Below are 23,020 nucleotides of genomic sequence, written 5' to 3' on the forward strand. Positions count from 1 at the left end.
TAGACACTTCTCTACGCCAAGCGGAAGCACTTCTGGGGCACTACCCTATGTAACTGACCAATCTAAAGAGCAAAGCAAACAATCAAAAAAAAAAATAAACCCAACACTCTTGTGAGGACACAAGTTGTAGAGCAAGTGAGATGTGAACAGACACGGCCCAAACGTCTCCCAAAACAGAACCAGGCCATTTAAAAAGTGAGACACTCCACTGGGCTCAGCCTTACCTGCCTAGCTGGGCTCTCTCGGAGCAGGGATCCTTTTCAATAGCTACAAAGCAAACAGCAAAAGCACCACACTGTGTTGGTAATTGTGACCTGCAAGAGCCTTTCAGAAGAAGGTTATGTGCCTTGCTTGGTGTTTTGGTGTGTGGGGCCTGTAACAGATTCGATACAGAGGACGAATGCTTTCCCACAGTCCCTGTAGCAGGACGTATTGTGGGATGCTGGCTGGAAGAGGAGGGCAGTTTTAAGTAACTGGCTGTGATCTTACTGCAGGAGGAGGAGGAGGGTACCTGCCCTCGGGGAAGTGCAGAGGTTTGGGGCTCATGAACTCATTGCTTGTACAGACACAATGGCTAGAAACGCGCTCCCTTCAGAAGGCTGGTCTTCCATGGTGATACTGGCACTTCCCTGCTCCAAGCGGTCTCCTGCAACGGCAGGACCTTGGGTTAGCTGGGCAGAGCTCTAGGAAACAGCTGGGTGAACACCCTGCAGCTGCCTTCTAGGCCTGGCTGGCTGGTGGGAGCACATGGCATCATTTCTTTGCATTGGTTCCATATCAGATACTGCACCAGTCTCAGGGGCCTTTCAAACCCTTAAGAGACCAGGGCTGGTCTGAGATAGTTTGTCTCTCCCTCCCCAGGCCAATACGATAGCTGCAACTGGGTCTACAGGCGCAAGGACTTTGCTGAACTGAGCCTTTAATTCTCAGCACCTCATTGAAGAGACTGACAGACTAAGGGCAACACCACAAGTGATTGTGGGGGGGAAGGATGAGGAAACTAAGGACTAAATCAGTGTGGACTGGACATGAAGCACTGGAATGGGTTCCCTAGGGAGGTGGTGGAATCTCCTTCCTTAGAGGTTTTTAAGGTCGGGCTTGACAAAGCCCTGGCTGGGATGATTTAGTTGGGTTTGGTCCTGCTTTGAGCAGGGGGTTGGACTAGATGACCTCCTGAGGTCCCTTCCAACCCTCATATTCTATGATTCTATGAGCTAGCCAAGGATGGGGTGAGGAAAGGGCAAAGGCCAAGGAGGAGAGGGACTGTTTAGTGGAAGGGAGAGAATTCGAACTAGGGTAATGAGAGGCAGAGAAAAGGGACTGTTCAGGCTGGACATTAGGAAAAGCTCAGGGAAAGAATGGGAGCCCCATCACCTGCACCACTGAACACGAGCCGAACAAAATACCAGTAACCGACAATACTCACATCACTTGTCCTTGCGGAGACGGATGGTGCAAGTGTCTCCGGTACGCTCCGCCCTCTCATCACATTTAGTTAGGCTCCCAGGAGGCCACATTTTATGCTGTTCTTTATCTGCGCCAGATCTCTCAGGTCAGCTTCTCCATCCGTGCAGGAGGCACCACTCAGGATCACTCCGCCGTTCTGTGCCTGCCTCTTCGGTTTGGCTACTGGCCCCCTCCCATCCCCCACTTGGGCCTCTCTTGGTCCTCCTCTAGTCTGGCAAGGTCAGACTAGCTCTTGCGGGTTTGTTCAGCTCCACTTTCCCCTTCTGCTCTTCGCTGGCCAAGCTTGCAAGGCCTTACGCCCAACTTGTGGCCCGTCGGTCGGTCCTACCATCACTTTTCAACACGGCAGCCCATCAATTCCAGCATTTCAGGGAATGTTCTAGGCATCAACGGGCAGACCCCTATTGATTCGGGAGGAAATCTGAAAATGGAAAGGGGGAAATGGGGTACCCACAGTGCCCCGGCCTCCGTTTAACAGAGCCGGAGCGTCAAGCAGCTCCACAATTGTCCATAGATCAAAGAGGGGTTGATGGCACCCTTTACTGCCTTCCAGCATAAAAATCCCCCCCACCCCCGCCATCTCAGCACTGTCCAGCCTCCCAAGAGTTATAATACATGGACATGCTGAGCGTCCGATCTCCTAAAGAGAAAGGAGACAAGTAATGTTGGGTGGGGAAGGGGGACATATGCTCTGCCCCTGGCATGCGGGAGGGAAGGGGAAATTGAAGGACCCTGGTTTGGGGGGAGGGGTGCACACAGTCATTGGCATGGGGTGGAGGAGAATGGATGACTTATGGGAGGAAGCGGGAATAAGGGGCACATACAACTCCTGGCAAGGGGAGATTGGGGGACCCTGTCATGTAACGGGGAAGAGTGGAGGGCACAGAGACTGCCATGGCAGGGGAAGGGAGAATGGGGAGACAGCCCCAGGCGTGAGGGAGGGAGCAGTGGGAGTCACTGGGAGTCCCTACAGTAGAGGGGGGATGGGAGGTGGGACCCAGGGAGGGGTGCATGTGCCCCCTTGGCGGGTGCAATGAGATCAGCCAACACAAGCTGCAATGTGCATGACCCTCTAGTATTTCTAGTCTTCATTGTCATTCTTCCTCCTTCCCTCCTCCACATCGACCCCATCCGAAGGCTCAGCCTCCCTCTCCCCTCATGCTCTTATCCAGTTTGGTTTCTCAGCCTTGTCTCTAAAGCTTTAGCTATAATTCCAGTGCCTACAACTGGTCCACAACTAGGACCAGTTTGCCCTCAGAAATACGCAGCCCTACAATCATGTCGTACACATTCCACATGGAACTTGTGGGCCCTTCCATAACCATGCTCCAGCCCAGCCTCTGCGTTTTCCTTCAAGGATGTTTCCTCCTGTTGGAACCCGCCAGCATCAAGCCACGTGGCTTCCTCAAGAACTTTTGTAGCGGTCCACACGAGACAAACATTCAAAAGAGTTAACGCCCATCTCAGCCAGTTACTAGCACTGCGCCAGCAGCACCTCACTCGCTCCTCCATCGGACGCCTTGGCATTAGCCCCTTTGTTCCCTACCCTCAGGGAACGTCCGACACTGCAGCTGCAGTGAACCTCCCAGTCTGGGAAGCTGGGCTCGGGCTAGCAGGGCTGGAGCTAGTGTGCGAAAAGCAGCAGCGTGGACACTGCGGCACTAGCGGAGGCTTGAAGCGAGGCACCCACCCGAGGTGCCCAGCCCAAAACTCCACCGGCGCTATAACGTCCACACTGCTATCTTTAGCCCTGCTAGCACGAGTTCGTCTACCCAGGCTGGGAGGCTCACGCTCCCCACTGCAGTGTAGATGTACCCTTTACAGCTACCTATTCTGGAGGATATAAGAACGGCCGTACTGGGTCAAACCCAAGGTCCATCTAGCCCAGTATCCTGTTTACCGACAGTGGCCAATGCCAGGTGCCCCAGAGGGAGTGAACCTAACAGGTAATGATTAAGTGATCTCTCTCTTTCCATCCATCTCCACCCTCTGACAAACAGAGGCTAGGGACACCATTCCTTATCCCATCCTGGCTAATAGCTGGACTGAACCTATCTAAAAAGCAGTCGACTCTGGTTCAGTGAGCGCCCATTCACCAGCTCAGGTGGCAAGAGCCCACTCTGGACGTCTACATGCTAAACTTGCTCAGCTGTTGAGGACCTTGGCCATTGGTGGAGTGTAATAATGATGAAGACAGAGGGATCTGAAGCGCTTGGCAAGCTGGGCCCATTCAAACAAATGTATTTTAATGCAGCCCAAAAGCAAAGTTACACGTCTAGGAACAAGGAACACAGGCCATGCCCACAGAAGGGGGGGAGGCGTAGCCTAGAAAGCAGTGACTCTGAAAAGGATTTACGGCACACAGGGGACAAGGAATTCAACATGAGTGCCCAGTGCAATGCCACGGCACATACATACACGACCCTTGGACATACGAAGAGGGTGAGTAGCCACACGGAGGTCATTTTCTCTCTCCACACGGTATTGGTGAGACAAATACTGGAACCTGGAGCTCAGTTCTGGTGTCCACATTTTCAAAAGGATGTTGAAAAACTGGAGAGGGTGCAGTAGAGAGCCACATAAATTTAAGGGCTGGGGAAATTGCCTGACAATGAGACCAAGGCCTGGTCTACACCAGAAAATTAGGTTAAGTTCGTCACTCCGGGGTGTAAAAATAAATAAATAAATAAAATTTTTTAAAAAAAATCCACATCCTTGAGCAGCACAGCTAAGCCAACATAAGACCCTGTGTAGACAGTGCTAGGTCGATGGAAGAATTCTTTCGTCAGCTACTGCCTCTCGGGGAGGTGGATTACCGATCACAACAGGGGAACCCCTCCCGTTGGCATAGGTAGTGAAAGCTCAAGCTGTTATCAAAAAGAAGTTTGAGCGGTGATTTGATTAAATACAGTAACTCCTCACTTAAAATCGTCCCGGTTAACATTGTTTCGTTATTAGGTTGCTGATCTATTGGAGAACATACTCATTTATAGTTGCGCAACATTCCGTCATAAAGTTGTTGGGCGGGTGAGTGGAGCGGGGCAAGTCAGTCGCTCCTGCCAGGGAGCGGGGTCGGGGCACAGGGGCTTGCCTCATTCTGCCCGCCCGGCGTTCCTACCAGGATTGAAGTACGCAGGTCCAGATGAGCAACTCTCTGCTCCAGTCAGCATCCTCAGCTGCCAACGACAACTGCAGCTTTACCACTCCTGCACACGTGGGAGACATATTAGTGCCTGGAAAGCCATGACTGCTTAACCTAGTTTGAGGTTTCAGATTTACTGGGGTGTGACTTTGGCTACCTGGCACTTCAGTGTATCCTATTACTGTTGTCTTACATCTCTGTGGCATCTGGCACTTTGCAGATTCTTCTGCCAGCTGCAACACCAACCCTGCACTGCAGTAAGGTAAGATTTTTTTTCTTCTGTCGGTCAGATGCAGTGGAAAGGCCCACTCCTAAGAGATGCTCAGCATCTGGCCACATGCAAGTTTACGTGATTTCCACATGGACGATGTATACATACCTAAAAACACACAGGGCAGGAGAAGCAGTCAACAAAAAGGCAAGTGTTACTAAAAACAGTTGGTTACAAGCTCTCCATCTACATAAACATTTCATAGCAAGAGTCATATTATTTTAAAATTAAAATATAATGAATACATTCTGCTTATTGTTCATAAGGGGCAACACTGGGGGAAGGAGAGACCATGCAAACACACTACTTCTTATATTAGCTGGACTGCTGCAACTGGGCTGGGGGCGTGCAGACAAGGCAGCAAGGTAAGATCTGAGTGGAACCGAAGAGCACCCCAGTACTGCTTGGGCACACTAACTGCAGGGTCCAGGTAGAGAGCTGGGCCTCAGCACTGCCATTAGCTATTCTCCAGTCTGCCAGAACAGTCTGAATTGAAGTGAAGTGATGTGGGCAGAGGCGTCTCCAATATTAGCACTGAGATGGTGCAGTAGCACCAGTACTCGGAACATCTGTGCAATGCTCGGTGCCCCAAGCGCTGTACGGTGTTCCACGTGCCTGGACCACCAATATTCTAATGCAGACAGGGCTTCGGAGGTTGACCAGGCCTCTTACCACACTCTCATTTCACCTTAGCTCATCCACCATCTGAATTCACACCTCAAACTCCAGTGATCCCCAGATTAATGAATGATAATCTCAAAATAACTGGTTAATGTACTTATTACAAACTCACTATTCTCTTAATAGTGCTGAATAAAACCATCACCCCTGCTTACACACACACACACACACACACACACACACACACACGTTGTTGCCTTCATGGGAACTGGCCTAGCAGAATCACAGTAAATTCCCTCCTACACACACATTTGCAAGAATTAGTGGTAATTCTGAATCAAGATCCAGTAGCTAAATGGACCATTATGGTCCAGATTAGATTTAGGAATTCAACAACACAGTTGCAAGTGCCCAGCTGGCGTAGACAAGATTTACACATGCTCAGCTTTCTACAGCATCCCGTACAGACAGATTTATAAGCTTTTACCTCCTTCGCCCCACAAAACAAAACAAGCACCCAGGACGGACAGACCGCTCCAGCCTATGGAACAAAGCCCAGGTGCAGGTTCCCACAAGTCTGATTGGTAACCTCAAAGGAACTAAACATGCACATGTCTATTACAAACCCGTCCAGGGAAATCAGGTTTAGTAAGAGAAACACATTTCTAGAAGTCCATACGTGTTTGGTTTTTTTTTTATTAGGACTGACACATTCATTGTATGTCACAACTTCCACGGATCAATGAGTTTTAGAAAAATCAAAGTGCCAGCATCAGCCAGCAGGAGGATGGGGCTTATATAGTAACAGTTTTGAAAAGGCATTAAATGTTTACTCCCCCTCCATCCATAACCTTCCCCTCCCTTCCCTCCCCACCCCCACCCCCCAAATTCTCACAGCTTTGATTGTATTGATAAGCATGGTTTGACAAAATGTTTCCCGGCTGTCAGGTTATTCTCACTGCCACAAAGAGGCTAACTGGAACTCAAAGAAGGCCAGGAATTACTTTAATGGTGGGAAAAAAAAAAAAAGGAGCTGATATGGCAACACTACTAGTAAAGTGGGATACATCACAGAAACGAGAGTCTTTGCAGGCAACACTGGTCGGAAATAGTAAAACACTTGATGGGTGAAAAAAGTGAAACTCTAAATTATATACAAGAGTAGCTAAGGGTGGCATTGAAAAACAGTCTCATTTAATGTGACCCCAAGGTTTAACTTGCCATTATCTATTGCTTATTTATTCAGATCAGTAATAACACTTTATATAGAGACAGATGTGTAAAAATGAAACATTGTGGAAAAAAACAGCTTTTCATATGAAATGCAAAGTATAAGCTCTGTCCAATGTGGAATGTACCGACAGTCATTTTTACAAGGCTCTCCTTCTCTTTATAAAACCAGTTGACCTGCCAAGCAAGTTAGCTGTCTATTTTACTTGCTCAGGACAAGTTGTTTCGAATAATTTGCAAGCATCTTTCACTCTGAAGTTCATTTTCACTCTGAAAGTCTTACTTGCCCCACTGTGAACAGACAGGATCCGCAAGCGTCTGCTAGCAACATGGAAAGGAGGCAGGAGCCCTAATCCTTATGAAGGATGAGATTCAGTTGTTAAACTTCAATGGGTATCCAATGGCTTTTTCCAGACACTCTACCAAAGAGCCAGCAGAAAGAAAATCCCTCTCCACTTCCACAAATTTGATGTAGATGGATTTAGGCGACACCCCTGGTTCTACGATGCAGTTCTGAGATAAAAACCCATTGATTCCAACCCACTCTTTGCTGAAGGTTTTGGTGTTGGCCTGAAAATGTAAAAACAAGCACTGCTGGAGAGTTCTAACCTCAGCAATGCCAAGGTAACAATAGATTATTCTGGCAGACTCCATCTCCACCCTGAGAGAGGCCTGCGGTGAAGGGACATCTACCTCCCCCTGAGTCTCTTTCCCAGGATCTGGGCCTCGGCGGTCCGCATGAGGCGAGTGGGGTTTCTCCTGGCAATCTTCATAACCAATGGCATACAGGCCAGGGCTTTTGGGAATCCCCCCTGGTAATAAATACTGAACAACATTTCCTCCCGTTGGCTTAGAGTGAGCTATAGGTATCCAGTCAACTTCCATATGCAGCTCCAGGCATCTCGCTTCGCTAATAGTAATCTCTAGGAATTTATAGTAAACGTTTTTCCAGTTCATTTTCTGTACTCGTGTCATGATGATCCTGCCCTCTGGCTTCTCTGAATTGAAATATTCCCTAAGCCGTTTGCCAAGAGGCACCTGGGAACTGATCTCAGCGTAGTGGTAGCGAATATCCTCCTTCCAGCGTGTGTTATAACCAATGCCAAAAATGGCTAGTTTGTTAGAAAGATGTAGCCTGGAGAAATCTGTCCAGCTCTGAAACAGCTCCCATTTTAACTGGACGGATTCCAAGATTTGCACAATGTTCTGCATGACGTCTTGCTTCCTAGAAAAATTAACACAAATGTAAACCATGAGATGGAGCTCAGCTCAAACTGGAGATATTTTTAAAGTTTTACTTAAGTTTGAAAGAGCACATCAACTTTCAGAGAACATTAACCAAAGCAAGAGCAGCTATCTGAGAAACTGGTGGCCAACTGAGAAAAGGTGGCCACCAAAAGTGTCATAGTTAGCCCTAATTTATAGAATTCATCATTAGCATTTAACTCTTTCAAAATGCTTTAGAAATGTCTTCAAGGGCTTTGTGAAGCAGATAAGTATTATTCTATGTTAATACAATGACAAGAATGGGCATTTAGTTTCCTAAAATTCAGAAGCCTACAGGAACATTTAACCTAAACATATTACACACAACATACATGTGTTCTAGAATGCTCTTTCATCAGTTAGACACCTAACTCCCACTGAAATCTTCTTCTTTAAGATCTGCTCTAGGACTGGTCCTGCTTTGAGCAGGTGGTTGGACTAGATGACCTCCTGAGGTCCCTTCCAACCCAGATATTCTATGATTCTATTAATTATTTGAGGGAAGTTCTCTGGCCTGTGTCATACAGGAGCTCAGATCAGATGATCATAATGGCCCCAGTGGGCCTTGGAATCTATAGGGGAAAAAAAGAGGAAAAAAAATCAGTGGGAGATAGGCATCTAAATACCTTTTAAAATGTAGCCCCATGACACATTATATACACATTCTGTGCAGAGAGGCCAAGTCAATGTTGCAGTATGAATGTTATTACTTTTGTATTTGTTTAATCTTAACACTGCAGTAAATTTTTATCATTTAATGGGTCTTCCCTTTCCCCCAAAACACAAACCAAAACACACACACAAGCCAACAAACAAAAAACCAAGACACCAGATTTAAAGGGGAAAAAAAAAAAGCAAACTAGATTCTCTGCTGACAAGCATAATTTTCTGCAAAAGCTGAACGGCAGTTAAATCGGTAAGAAAAAAGTGCTTTTCCCTTACTGATGTATTTCAAGTTCCACTTTTGCGCAAAACTTCATCACCTCCACCCCTCCAATCATATTCTCGTGATGACAATGCAAATAGGCAGTGCAAGAACAAAACAGTTTAACTTCACTGACTAACAGTGCTTTTGAGCAAACGTTCCTGTGCTGCTATGGACCGGGAGTTACGCACTCAATACTACAATCTGCTAAAATAATACTTATTTGTGCACGCTCAACTATGTAATTTGAAACATTGTAAGCTTAAACATTAAGCTTTCCCCAAACTTAGCCTTGCAACTTCTTCAGTGAGTTCATAAGTACGGAATTGTGAAGTTTCAACAAGTTGACTTCATCTTATAAAAGCAAATAGAACTTTTTCTTAAACCAAAAGATTTTTTTCATGCTCCCATAATTCAAAAAAAGTGACAATGAATTTTGCACAAGCGTTCCAAAGAGTGTTTACTTCTGGGACAAGACTAAGCATGTGGGACATTTCAGCCAAAATGGAAAGCTTGAGAATATTCCAAGCAACCAGAATTTAAAAAAAAAAAAAGTTTAAATGACTGTCTTACCATAAATACACTGCCTTTCCTATTACCTTAGGTTCTTACTTCTCAGTGACTGTACTTTGATATTTTTTTCTATTAATCATTTCTAAAAAGAAGAACAAATGTCTTTCTACTTTTGCAACTCCCGGTTGGTTTCCTGACTTTGAATGAACTAATCACTGAACTGAACTAGCTGAATAAAACTGAAATGAAGAAAATATTCTCTCTGCTCTGCAGAAGAAGCTACTGCTTTGTCAAAAGCTGCTTTAACGCTTCAACAAACTCTGGTCCAGTGGTTTGACTTTCTTAGTACATGTTTGCTACCAATTTTCAAGTTATTTTATTTAATGTAAATTATTTAAATATGAAATCTTCATTTCAGTTTATTCAACTAGTTCAATTCAATGACTACTTCATTCATTTAAGAAACCAGTTGGAACTTGTAAAAGCAGGATAGCTAGTTTTCCTCTTCCTCTCCCACACAAAAATTAGATGCGAGAAGACAAGCTCTACTAGTACTAAAATCTTGAAAGTAATCAGTTCATTTAGCTACAGATAACTCCTTTGTTCAATTAATGTTAGTTTTAAATACAAATAATGTTTTGAAACACTTTTATAAACTTTCTTATGTTTCCAGCACACTTAAGGTAATTTTAAATGCGGTTTCTTTGGATTGATTTTGAATTTCCAAATAGATTACTTGCGATTTGTGAGAGACTATTAAACAAATGCATCATCCACCATCCTCTAAAATAATAAAAATTAACCATCTAAATCAATGCAAGTTAAATTATAATTGCTTAAATAAATATGTATATAGATATAGCGTGTCCTCCTGGTTAGTAAAAAGAAACACCAAATTTAGCATAAAGACTATATTTAGTTGGAAATCATCATGTTTTAATGGTTATCAACCTTTCTGTAGAAAAACTACAAAATACAAATGCAAAACATGATTAAAATCAATGTTTCCTGCTTACTGATCAAAATCATGGCTACAACGGGTGATTCAAATCAATCTGATTAAACTCAATCCACCCTGTTCGCTAACAATGTCAAAGCAAATACCAATAAGAGAATTTGTACTTTTATAACCAATTAGCCAAGTCTATTTGCACACATCTGATGCAAGCGTGAGCAGCTTCACACAGGATGGATGGGAAAGGCACTGAGGGCACTATAGGCACTCTATTTGTCTAGGAGTAAAGAACAAGCTAATAACATATCAGAGCCGCAAGCAGGTGTTACAGCTCTTTTGGTAATTGAGAAATCCATCTCAGTCCGCTAAATCCCATTTGCGAAACACATGCCATTTTAACTCTTCTCATGCTTTCATCAACCGTAGTGAATTTGTACTTGGTCCCCTACAGTAGGGCACAAGCAGAAGAAAGAGTTTTGGATCCAGTGGCCATCTTCTTTCTCTGCCACCATGGGGAAATTCTCTTCTGACTCTTCAAACTTGCAGAGAATAAGCGCTCTTTCTGGAGGGCCCATGAGTGCTCTCCCTTCTCCTAGAAAGCACGGAGTCTCTGTCCCACCTCCTACGGAGAAGGGAAGGCACTGCAGCAATGCATTCTGGTGTGCAGGCCTCGCACACGTGTCCCTTAGTTACTACAGAGCTGGGGATAAGGGGAAGGGACCTCTTGGAAACAGGTGCAGAGAAAGGTGAGACAATAAGAAATGAAGGGGAGAAATGCAGCATTAGAAGGGAAGGAGACCGAACAGACCAATGGAAGAAGAAAGCAAAGTCTGATAAGAAAAAACTTAGACCGACTGGCTAAGCATCAGTTCTGCAGAAACGGACCTGGGGATTACAATGGACAAGAAGCTGGATATAAGTCAGCAGTGTGCCCTTATTGCCAAGAAGGCCAACGCCATATTGGGCTGTATTAGTAGGAGCATTGCCAGCAGATCGAGGGAAGTGATTATTCCCCTCTATTTGACACTGGTGAGGCTACACCTGGAGTATTGCATCCAGTTTTGTTTCCCCCCACTACAGAAGGGATGTGGACAAATTGGAGAGAGTCCAGCGAAGGGCAACAAAAACGATTAGGGGGCTGGGGCACATGACTTACGAGGAGAGGCTGAGGCAACTTGGGTTATTTAGTCTGCAGAAGAGAAGAAGAGTGAGGAGGGATTTGATAGCAGCCTTCAACTACCTGAAAGGGGGTTCCAAAGAGGATGGAGCTTGGCTGTTCTCAGTGGTGGCACATGACAGAACAAGGAGCAATGGTCTCAAGTTGCAGTGGGGGAGGTGTAGGTTGGATATTAGGAAACACTATTTCACTAAGAGGATGGTGAAGCACTGGAATGGGTTACCTAGGGAGGTGGTGGAATCTCCATCCTTAGAGGTTTTTAAGACCCGGCCTGACAAAGCCCTGGCTGGGATGATTTAATTGGGATTGATTCTGCTTTGAGCAGGGGATTGGACTAGATGACCTCCTGAGGTCTTTTCCAAGCCTAATATTCTATGAAACTATGCCTCTGTGTCAGAGAGAAGCAGCACCGACTCTGGAAAAGCCAACCTGGTGCTGTGAAGTGTCATGGAGAGGAATTAGCAAGGGAGAGGCTTAATAGGCCAGTGGCTAGAGCACTAGGCTACCCCCTAGCAGCTCTGGGTTCAATTCCCCCTCTGCTACAGATTCTCTGTACCAGCTTGGGTGGTGGAGGAGCTATGATGAAATGAGACCGCCTCAGCTCCACATCTATAAAATGGGGGTAATAGCATTTCTGTATAAAGACACTGAAAATTGTGAGGCATCCAGATACTACAATAGACAGAGTAAGGGGACGTGGGGAGGAAACCTAAATCCTTGCCTTAGGCAGTCCTTTGGACACGGGTTATGCAATCATACTTTTTTAAATGAAAAAGTATCTAAGAATTTAAATACAACTCGCTAACCACTTGGTTTTGAATTTCAAACCCAGCGTGTACACCTAGTACACTGTACTCTGTCCTCACACAGGCCGTCTCTGACTACCGACATTCCACACTGCATAGACTAACAGGACTAGGATGTGTTTTCTGGCTGCAGATCAATAATGTTTCTATAGCTGAAACTGGTATTTCAGCAGTGGAAGAGGGCTATGCTGATGATCAGGAGAGCTCTCAAAAGGAGAAGGCAGAGTCCCTGATCAATCATTTCCTCCGGCAACATATTTTAAAACGTTGCCATTTTCCACCTTTGGCCACTAGTTACACAAAAACCCAGAAAACTCATTTATTTTGCAGATTCTTCCTCATGTATCCCCACAGACTTCAGGATTTAAAGAGCTACTGCTGCCTCCCTGAAAGCTTCATAAATCTTCTGTCCAAAAAGGAAAATACCAGATATGCAGACCATCCCTCCACCAAGGCAGCTGGCATGGAAATTCAGGGTTAGAGTACAGCTGGCAGAAACCACAGCATAGCTCCAGTGAAATCAGCGGCACCATGACAATTTACACCAATTGTGGAGCTGGTCCAGGCTCTATTATTGGCTTCTCCAAGATGGAGATCACCCCACTGAAGGCTACACTCCTCACAAGATCAGAGTCTCGTAACATTTGTAATTTGGGGCTGTTTCAAGATCGCTTCGCAGTTGAAATGAAGGCGACAAGCAGCAGCCTGTGTATTAAGTAGGCCTCCAGGCCAAGCGGGCATCACTCCACTAACCGCAGACAAGTGCGGCCGGGTGAAACTCAAGGTGGTACTTCTAACGTTTAAAGCCCTACATGGACTGGGCCCAGGTTACCTGAAGCCCCCTTGTCCCCCAATGGCACACTGCCACAGGTGACTCAGCAGAGGTGCCTGAACTCCAGCCTCTCTTCTACAACCGAGGATCTCCTTGGAACCTTGCAGCTCTGGAATTCTCCTCTTCTGCACCACCAGAGCCCAGATGCGCCAACGTCTACCTGAGCTACAGAGGCCGTCTTTCTCCAGACGTCTGGGCACAGGATGGGTCACAGGCTGGAGGGGTAGCACGATGCCCAAGATGAAGGATAGTGGGAGCCCAATTCACCATTGGCCTACACCTTGTGTCATTCACACCAGTGCAAAGCAAATGCATTTATGGCCCTTTGCACTGGTGGGAGTGATGACATGGCAATGAGGAGACAGACTTCCCTTATTTTGCTAGAGGGTGTTGGAGAACCAACTCCATTAGGTAAGAGCAGGACATGGACATTTAACCTAAACTGGAGCCTCGGATAGGCACTCATTGAATGTCTTACCAAACACAATGCACACGCCTCTGCTGAAGACCTCAAGTAGTTGCAATGCTCTGGTTATGCACAGGAAAAACATTTGCCTTTTGACAATTATATACCGACTGTTCACTGATTTCATAGTAAGCATTTGTAAATGTAAGCCTGAAAGCTGCACAGGTCCGCCAGGCCTCCTTCCACAGGGGATGCAAGCTGGGAATGGGTGCAACGGGTGATTCTGCCCCTTGCACTTTTAGAATAGTGAATGGTGCCTGGCTGATGGAGGTCAAGCATTAATTCATACTCCATGGAACGGGAGTGGCACTTTCCCACATTACCCACCCCTGACCTACGGGGGCCAGTTCCAGGTGACAGGGTAGCGTATTCCCAGCTCCATTCAAGCTTTGGCAAGACTATGAGCAAGGGGGTGATGGTGCAATTTTGGTGGAGGATTTAACGATGCAACAGCTCTGTTAAGAGTAGTCTGAGATCACTCATTTCACAGAGCACTTAATAGCCAGCCCAGCAGTGGCTTCAGGTCATTAACATCCGGTGCATCTCAGCCACACATCAAGAGCAATTACACCATAAACGCACTCTAATGTCTGGACTGGTTTTTAATCAACATTTTATTAAGTGCAGCTGAATTACTAGAAAGCCAAGGAAAGAACCTGCTGAAAAACCACAGGAGCAGAGTTCTGACTCAGCCAAGAATGCCTGTTGTGCTAGTGCTCCATTCTCATGCGATCAGCACTGTTAATGGTGGTTTCTTATTTAAACAGTCTGGGGGAGTACCTGGAACCGCTCATGGTTAGCAGCATGAAACAGGAGGATAAAGATAGGAATACTGTAAAGGTGCATACGTATTTATACAAGATACACATTTATATTTACACACATGAAAGACTATAGCATACAAGCCTGTACTTTTTCAATGGATAAAGATGGAAAGACAGCCCTCTATATATGGCTTTGCTGTTGGTTCTTCAGATTCCAAACCTCAGAGATTCACTGTGTCACTTACAGCTTGGAATATGCCATCTCAAACTTTCCCTTTAGACATTTGGGACTGTAAGTTCATCATCTTCTAGGGACAAGACAGACAAGGTGACATTATAATTGGCTGTCTTATTAAGCACATTGCTGTCTGAGTACAGAGTTCTGCTGGCAGCAGCATTTATACATTTATTTGTTAAAAGGCAGCTGACAGGCTCAATTTTCTCTTAGAGAAACACTTCTGTTCAAAACCCAATAAACCAGAACTTGTAATTTTCAATTGAATAGTGGAAGGGTTGCTAGCAGGCACAGGCGTGACTTCACTTAGGGGAGTGACAGGTAAAGAGGAGCTTTAGAGCAGCAGCAAGGATTGCCAAGGACAGAATCACCAACCCAAGCACTCCAAAAGCTACAAGGATGACGGAAACTATTCTGACATCTCCCTGAGGCTTAGATGGCTCAGCAGTGGTTCCTTCTAACTCAGGGTTTCTACGATTATATCCAGCATCTCAGTCTGACTTGAAATCTTCGGACCAATAGGGAAGTTATAAATAGGTGTCATTCAGTTTAAAAGGCTGTACTGTACCAACTACTTGTGAATTTCAGATACTGTAACAGTGATCATATGAGCAGTCAAAACAGAGAAAAGTGCACTACACTGTAACTGCTTCCCCAACCACTTTCTAACCAGGAATTAACCCTCTGAACAGCCGGTGAGGTAGGCCACTCGGTGACAGATAGGAGTTAGTAACTTTCCCAAGGCCACGCAGCAAGCTACCAGCAGAGCTGGAATTCCCAACTGCGTGGCTGCTGCTAGGACACTGACCACTGATGGTGGAACGGCTCCCTTTGTCTTGCTGAAATCTTACATGCTTCAAATGAGTGGTGATTCGAAGCTTGGTGGGAGTTTTAAACAAACCATTTCTGTACAAATCAGATTCCAAGCAGCAGAGGCTAGCTCAGCTGTTTCAGTGAAGGAGCCAACATCTTTCAAAGCTCTTTATTTTTGTCTCACAAGTGAATAAAAATAGCAGAACAAGTTCTTAAATATTTCCCCACTTTACTTTATTCTGAGACAGTAGGTCATGGAGTTAACAAGTTCCAATTCTTATGATAGTTGGGCCTGTATTAACTAAAAAAGGGTCCCACTGCATGTCAGACTTCACATACAAGGTTCCAAACGGAGCAGAAAGCTAACACTGCACGATCACATGTGTATTTCCTACCCTGTGAGCCTGTTGCAGGTACTGCAAAAAAAATTTAGGAAGCCAGTCCTAGGCACTATGCTGGTCTAGCAAGAGAAGCACAAGCACGCTTTGCCATAAATGCAGTACAGCTTGGGGTAAAGATATTATAGGCCCTACTGTCAAAGCTAAGTTTGGAAGAGACTGAATGCCTTATGGACAGAGCAAGGGACTATGGGAGGACTCCTAAATTCTATCTCAGATGTTCTTAACTTGCTGTGTAACCTAGGACAAGCCACTTCACTTCTGTTCCTTACTTCCCACCTCTATAAAAGAGCTTGGAGGCATTTACTGTTTGAAATCTTAACATATTAAAAGGTCTAAATTAGCTGTTACCACTTAAGAAAGAGCTTGGAGTCCTTGTGGATAGTTCTCTGAAAACATCCACTGAATGTGCAGCGGGAGTCAAAAAAACAAACAATGTTGGGAATTATTATTGTCTATCCTTTTCTTAACATTGTCTATATAAACCCATGGTACGCCCACATCTTGAATACCGCATGCAGATGTGGTCACCACATCTCAAAAAAAAAAAAAAAGATACATTGGAATTGGAAAAGGTTTAGAAAAAGGGCAACAAAAATGATTAGGGGTATGGAACAGCTGCGGAGATTAATAAGACTGGGACTTTTCAGCTTGGAAAAGAGACGACTAAGGGGGGGATAGGATAGAGGTCTATAAAATCATGACTGGTGTGGAGAAAGTAAATAAGTGTTATTTACTCCTTCTCATAACACAAGAACTAGGTGTCACCAAATGAAATTAATAGGCAGCAGGTTTAAAAACAAATAAAAGGAAGTATTTTTTCCACACAACACACAGTCAACCTGTGGAACTCCTTGCCAGAGGATGCTGTCAAGGCTGACTATAACAGTTCAAAAAAGAACTAGATAAGTTCATGGAGTATAGGTCCATCAAGGTTTGCCAGAAGCTGGGTATGGGTGACAGGGGATGGATCATTTGATCCTGTTCTATTAATTCCTTCTGGGGCACCTGGCATTGGCACTGTCGGTAGACAGGATACTGGGCTAGATGGACCTTTGGTCTGACCCAGTATGGCCGTTCTTATGTTCTTAAGTCAAGAGAGGCAGACGAGTCAGTGTGACGAATCGTGTATTTACACAACTGGCTTAGTGAAGAGAGAATATGTATTAAACCTATGCACCAGGTCCCCCTATTGGAACATAGTGCCCAAAGTGGAGCTATTCTGTTAATTCACAGAACAGGGTGAATGTGGAAGCAATGTACCATTTTCCTTGCTTCTGCAGGCGGTTGATGGGAATGGTGTTTTCATGTATGTACGTGTGCAGCCACAAAGGCTTAGTGAGAATCACCAGTGCCCAGAAAGTGCCATACTAATTCCAATGCATGCGTCCTATAGTTCAGCAACAAGTCTCCTAGAAAGTTACCCCTTGCTAGCTGCACTGATTTCCTCCACTTCAAAGGGCCAATGTCAGGGAAAAACCCCACCACATGTGTTACGGGGTGTCCTTTCATTGCAGAACTGCAGAAGGGGTATAAAGGCCTTAGGACACTACACAAGGTACACCCTGGGGAATTTCCCCGCAAGCTTCCCTAAAGGAGAAGTGCATAGGTATGGCACAACCCTCTAGATCTGCAGAGCAAAGAATCAGCTCCTCCGCGCGACTCTTACAGCTCCCTTTGGCCATGGAAGTACGCTACTGTTGGATGCCTACCCTGTCCCACCTGTCTCTGATAAAAGCAGTCATAGAATTAACATCTACCTGAAATTCAAGCTCAACCTCCGGGGTCTGCAGGGGAACATCCCCCAGTCTCACTTCCCTAAAATCAGGGCTATCCCAGAGGAGCCGAGTAGACACAGGTCTTCTCTGAGCTGGGGGGGAAGGAGCATACCACACTGGCTTTTCTCCCTTCTTTCCCTGGGTACTTTAAGCTGACCTATGGAATGGAAGAGAGGCTAGGGCCAAGAATCAGGCTCCTAAACATGGCCCACTTACTTACTACCTAAGTATGTGGCCCAAGGACCCTATTTCACCCATTTAAAAAAAAAGGTTTGTCCTATGCCCTGATTCAGCAAAGTACTTAATCACATGTTGAAAGATAGGCACATACTTAAGTCCAATGATTTCAATGGAATTACTCCTGCTTAAATTAAGCATGTGCCTCAGTACCTTGCGGACTCAGGGCCCCAATGCTCTATCATATAGTTCAAGAACACTGGCTATTCCTAATACATGATTAAAAATAAAATTCTCTAGTTTTCTATTTATGTAGTTTGTTTTGTGCAATCTCATTTTGGATCAGGCAAATAAAACTCATCTCATTTGTGTTTCTAGTCAGATTCAGAGTAGCAGCCATGTTAGTCTGTATCCGCAAAAAAACAGGAGTACTTGTGGCACCTTAGAGACTAACACATTTATTTGAGCATAAGCTTTCGTGGGCTACAGCCCACTTCATCGGATGCATGCAGTGGAAAATACAGTAGGAAGATAGAGATAGATAGATCTATATCTATATCTATATCTATATCCACACACACACACACATACACACCCAACGTGAAACAATGGGTGTTACCATACACACTCTAATGAGAGTGATCAGTCAAGGTAGCTATTGACCAGCAAGAGAAAAAATTTTTGTAGTGGTAATCAAAATCAGACGTCAAGAATTACAACATTCAAAAACCAGTCAGAGAACACTTCAATCTCCCTGGTCACTCAATTACAGACCTAAAAGTCGCAATATTACAACAAAAAAACCTTCAAAAAACAGACTCCAACGAGAGACTGCTGAATTGGAATTAAATTTGCAAAATGGACACCATCAAATTAGGCTTGAATAAAGACTGGGAGTGGATGGGTCACTACAGAAAGTAAAACTATTTCCCCATTTTTATTTCCCCCACACTGTTCTTCACAACTTCTTGTCAACTGCTGCAAATGGACCATTTTGATTACCACTACAAAAAGTTTCTCTCTCCTCTGCTGGTAATAGCTCACCTTAACTGATCACTCTCGTTACAGTGTGTATGGTAACACCCATTGTTTCATGTTCTCTGGGTGCATATATCTTCCTACTGTATTTTCCACTGCATGCATCCGAAGAAGTGAGCTGTAGCCCACGAAAGCTTATGCTCAAATAAATTTGTTAGTCTTTCAGGTGCCACAAGTACTCCTGTTCTTAGTCAGTTTCACAAATTCTCATGCATTAGCACAGTGTTGCTAACATTGCAGAGAAGAGTTTAACACACTGTACACTTTAATATTATACAAGTTTTAGATACGAGTCAGTCATTTCTACATTTTAGGCCACATTTGTCCAGCCTCTGCTCTAACCATTCCAACTGGAAAGCTTATCTTATTATTGTCTTATTTCCAAAAAGAAAGCGGAGACACTGTTTGGTACATAGCAAAAACAAAAAAAAGTTACTGCGTGTGATCATGACAAAGCCATGCAACAGTTACAGTGGAAACTGCAGACATGCAATTTAACTTTGTTAGCTAGTAGCTTTACAAGTAGTCAAGCTATCACACATATTTCATATAAAATAATGCAGAACCGCTAATGCTGTAAAATCAGAACATAAGAATGGCCATATTGGGTCCATCTACCCCAACAGCCTTTGTTCTGACACCGGCCAATGCCAGGTGGTTCAGAGGAAATGAACAGAACAGGCAATCAAGTGGATCCATCCCCTGTTGTCCACTCCCAGCTTCCGGCAGTCAGCGGCTAGGGGCACCCAGAGCATAGGGCTGCATTCCAGACCCTCTTGGTTAATAGCCATTGATGGACCTAACCTCCAACTTATCCAATTCTTTTTTGAACACCAGTGTAATTTGGCCTTCACAACAAGGCAACAAATTCCACATGTCGGTTTTACATTGTGTGAAGTACTACTTGACGTTTGTTTTAAATCTGCTGCCTATTAATTTCATTGGATACTCTGGTTCTTGTGTTATGTGAAGGGATAAACAACACTCTCTCAGTCACTTTCTCCACACCATTCATGATTTTATAGACCTGTCTTTTTAATCTCTCCTCATATGGAAGCTATTCTAGTCCATTATAGATTTTGTTGCCCTTCTCTGTACCTTTTCCAATTCTAATATAGCACTAATTAGCCCTCAGGTGACAAGGAATGTGGAAGTTAAGGCTAAATAAGGCAGAACATACATTGTCCATTGTGGATGTGAGCATTATGCTACAGCCTCTAGTTCAGACCCTGTTTTTTCTACAACTCTACATACACACCCATTTAGAATCATTTCTGGCAGTGCAATTACAGCCTACATCATATTCATATGTACAAAGGACAGAGTGAAGGATGTTCATTCAGATTTTGATTGCTTAATGCAATGCTATCAAAATTCCAGCGGAGGTTGCAAATCCTGTTAACTCTGCATTTAATTAAACCTGTTTTAAATAAAGAATTACAGCATAATTAAAAGGCTCCTTGGCCAGAGGGAAAAAACCCTCCCCCCACATCTCAGGAAGAGTCTGGCTATTGAAGATGCTTTACACCTCTCTCAGCTGTGGAGCTCCAGTGCAGGTCTACTTCCTGTGCACTTTGCAAAGTGTCCAGGGGTTCACAGAAAGCTCCTCTGCTTTTTATAAAAAGGTATCTTAAGATATGAAGGATTTAAAACCACTGCGTAGTTTAGCCATGCATCTGTGAACAAATGAATCTTCCCAGCCTTGTATGAACAGTGCCAAGTATACAGTAAACACTCAGAACTTGTCTTTCCAAGTCTGAGCAAAGTAAAATGAAAGTCCATTTCCTAAGGCACTTCTCGGGACTATTTAAATATAAATTTTGACCTCCAGCTGTCGAGTGGCTCAAAAAAAAGGCCGCAAATGTTTACATGGGGGGGGGGGGGGGAATGAAAATTCCTAATTCATGCTCAATCTGCTAAAATGATTTTGATCAGATTTGAAGCTCACTTTGAGTCACAGACCAAGCCTGGAAAATCCCAGCCTAAAGCTTGAAAAATTAGAGACTGAAAACAGGGTATTAGAATGGAAATCGTTGTGCTTACTTTAATAGGAGGGGCATTGACCTCTACAGTTAAGTGTATAGAGAAATATGTAAGGCAGTTATCACTTAGCCACTGCGCCATTTCATAAAAATGCTGCCCCAAAATAAGATTAAACTATGATTCCACACTGGCCCATTCTCCAGCAAAGAATATCCACTGTTTCCTCGCTCCCCATTTCCCCCCCCCCCCCAAAAAAAAAGATGGTGGTGGAGAAAGTGAGATTCATGTGCTTCCCACAAGAGCAAAGACACATTAAACTTCTCACCATTTGCCAGGTTAAACCAATGAAGCAAAAGATTACAAATCTAGCTTTGCAAAGTTGCAGAAAAAAAAATGATCTAGGCACAGAGTAAACTTGCCCATCCTTCATCATGCTAAATGTTTTACTCAAAAACTCACGCCTGTACTCCAGTAATAAAGCAAGTAAGGCTCAAGGCCAACAGAAATGTACATTGCTCAACTAGCAATACCTCTCTACTCCTTTTCTTGATTTTTCCCTTTCTTTTAAGGTATTTTCTGTATTCTCCAGTGTTCTGCTGGTAATAGAGAGGTCTGTGTACTAATTTTAAGCTTCTGTGGCTATACTCATTAATGGGAATAACCTTAGCATTTTAAATGTAGATGTTCATTAAAGTGTCTTTTCCTGCATGCCCAAAGAGACAAAACTTTAGGTAGATGGAAACCAGATTACAAATAGAACCAAGAGTCAGGATTTTTGCCAGAGCACCCCAAGACCTGCCCACCCACATCCCCAAAGGTTATGGTGTGTATTTTACACAGTTTAATGTTTGCATTCACGTAAAGAGAGTTCTGCTTCCTTTTCTGTATAACAGAGCCAAAAGAGACTTGAGTTGTGAAGCTTTCCACATGTTTTGAGGTAACTGGAATGATGCAAAAAGCAGATTCTTCAATAGTCTTGCACAATGTATTTATAATTATAGTCAGAAGTTTCTAACATCCTCCTCCCGCGCAGCACCCCTAGGGAAATGCATTCAATAGTAAAACATTCATAAGTTACTTACTGTGCTTCTTCTGAAGATTCCTGCTTTATCTTTAATGTTCTCTTTGTGGCAGGCATTTCATCTAAAAAGCAAAGTTCCAATAGACAGTTATATATTTAAAACTCTCCCAAAGCTTTTTACTTTGAAAGGGAAGTTGTTCACTTAGTGTTTTCCAGTAAAATTCTGATGTCACACTCTGAGGACACTGCTTCAGCTCTCAAAACCAGCTACTATGCAAGCTACATCACCATCACTGAATTTTTAGCTACAGGGTCAAAAATCTGGCTTCCCGTGTGCAAGATCTTTCAAGGACAAAAGTAATTCCTGCCATTAAGTCACACGTTGATTTCACTGTAAACTACATTCTGAAAAAAGGCCGTTCTGCTTTTCAATAGCACATTTGAAGAGCAAGCACCAGAACAAATGTATCTGTATTCCATTTAGACTGTGCGCGTGCTAAGTACCTCTCTCATAACCATTCATTGAGCACAAAGAATATTGTCAGCCCCACCTGCACGTGAATGTTGCTGTAATTCTTCTGAAGGATAATGGTGACAAACCATCAGAGAAAAGCCTGAGTCACCAGAACCCCTATATGGAATCACAGTCCTCATTTATGTACATTTTTAAATACATGGTTTAAGAAACTCGGTCCTGTCTCTTGTATCTCAAGTAGCCCCCTTCTATGACTTATTCTCCCCAACTCCCGCATACATTCTGATCCTCTTTAAATTAAAAACATTCCTAGTTCTCATACTTCAGTTAGTTTGAGGAGGTATTGCTCTTGTCATTTGAAAATACAATTTAATCCATCTCTTAGCGAAAGTCAGAATTTACCAGTCCCCAGAATACAGCTGCAGATGGAGGTATATTTCTGTGCCTCCCCCGCTCCAATTTAACCTACAAATACGATAGAAAAAGCGAGAACAGTGCCTTTATCCATCTTCCCTTGTAAATGCTGCCTTGCTCTTACAATCCCATTGGGAATCATTTTTTAAATTAACTTTGATAAGCTTCCATAGACTCAGTAAATATATAAACCTTTTTCCTTCCTATTTATTGTAGGCAAGAATGTACCTCTGTTCTATACAAAATACTTACT

The 23,020-nt window shown here is 44.0% G+C and overlaps 1 protein-coding gene across 1 annotated transcript in view; it reads right to left on the bottom strand.

Moving 5' to 3' along the window:
• Positions 1–6,718: 6,718 nt before the first annotated feature.
• Positions 6,719–23,020, bottom strand: part of MSANTD2 (Myb/SANT DNA binding domain containing 2) — a 34,671-nt gene continuing 18,369 nt past the window's right edge. The window contains 2 exon segments of the mRNA XM_039496076.1: positions 6,719–7,956; positions 21,940–22,000. Coding sequence (XP_039352010.1) covers positions 7,104–7,956; positions 21,940–22,000 — 914 coding nt within the window. The 3' untranslated portion in view covers positions 6,719–7,103.

Source organism: Mauremys reevesii, linkage group 12, assembly GCF_016161935.1.
Source record: "Mauremys reevesii isolate NIE-2019 linkage group 12, ASM1616193v1, whole genome shotgun sequence".
In the NCBI taxonomy this organism is placed as follows: Eukaryota; Metazoa; Chordata; order Testudines; family Geoemydidae; genus Mauremys; species Mauremys reevesii.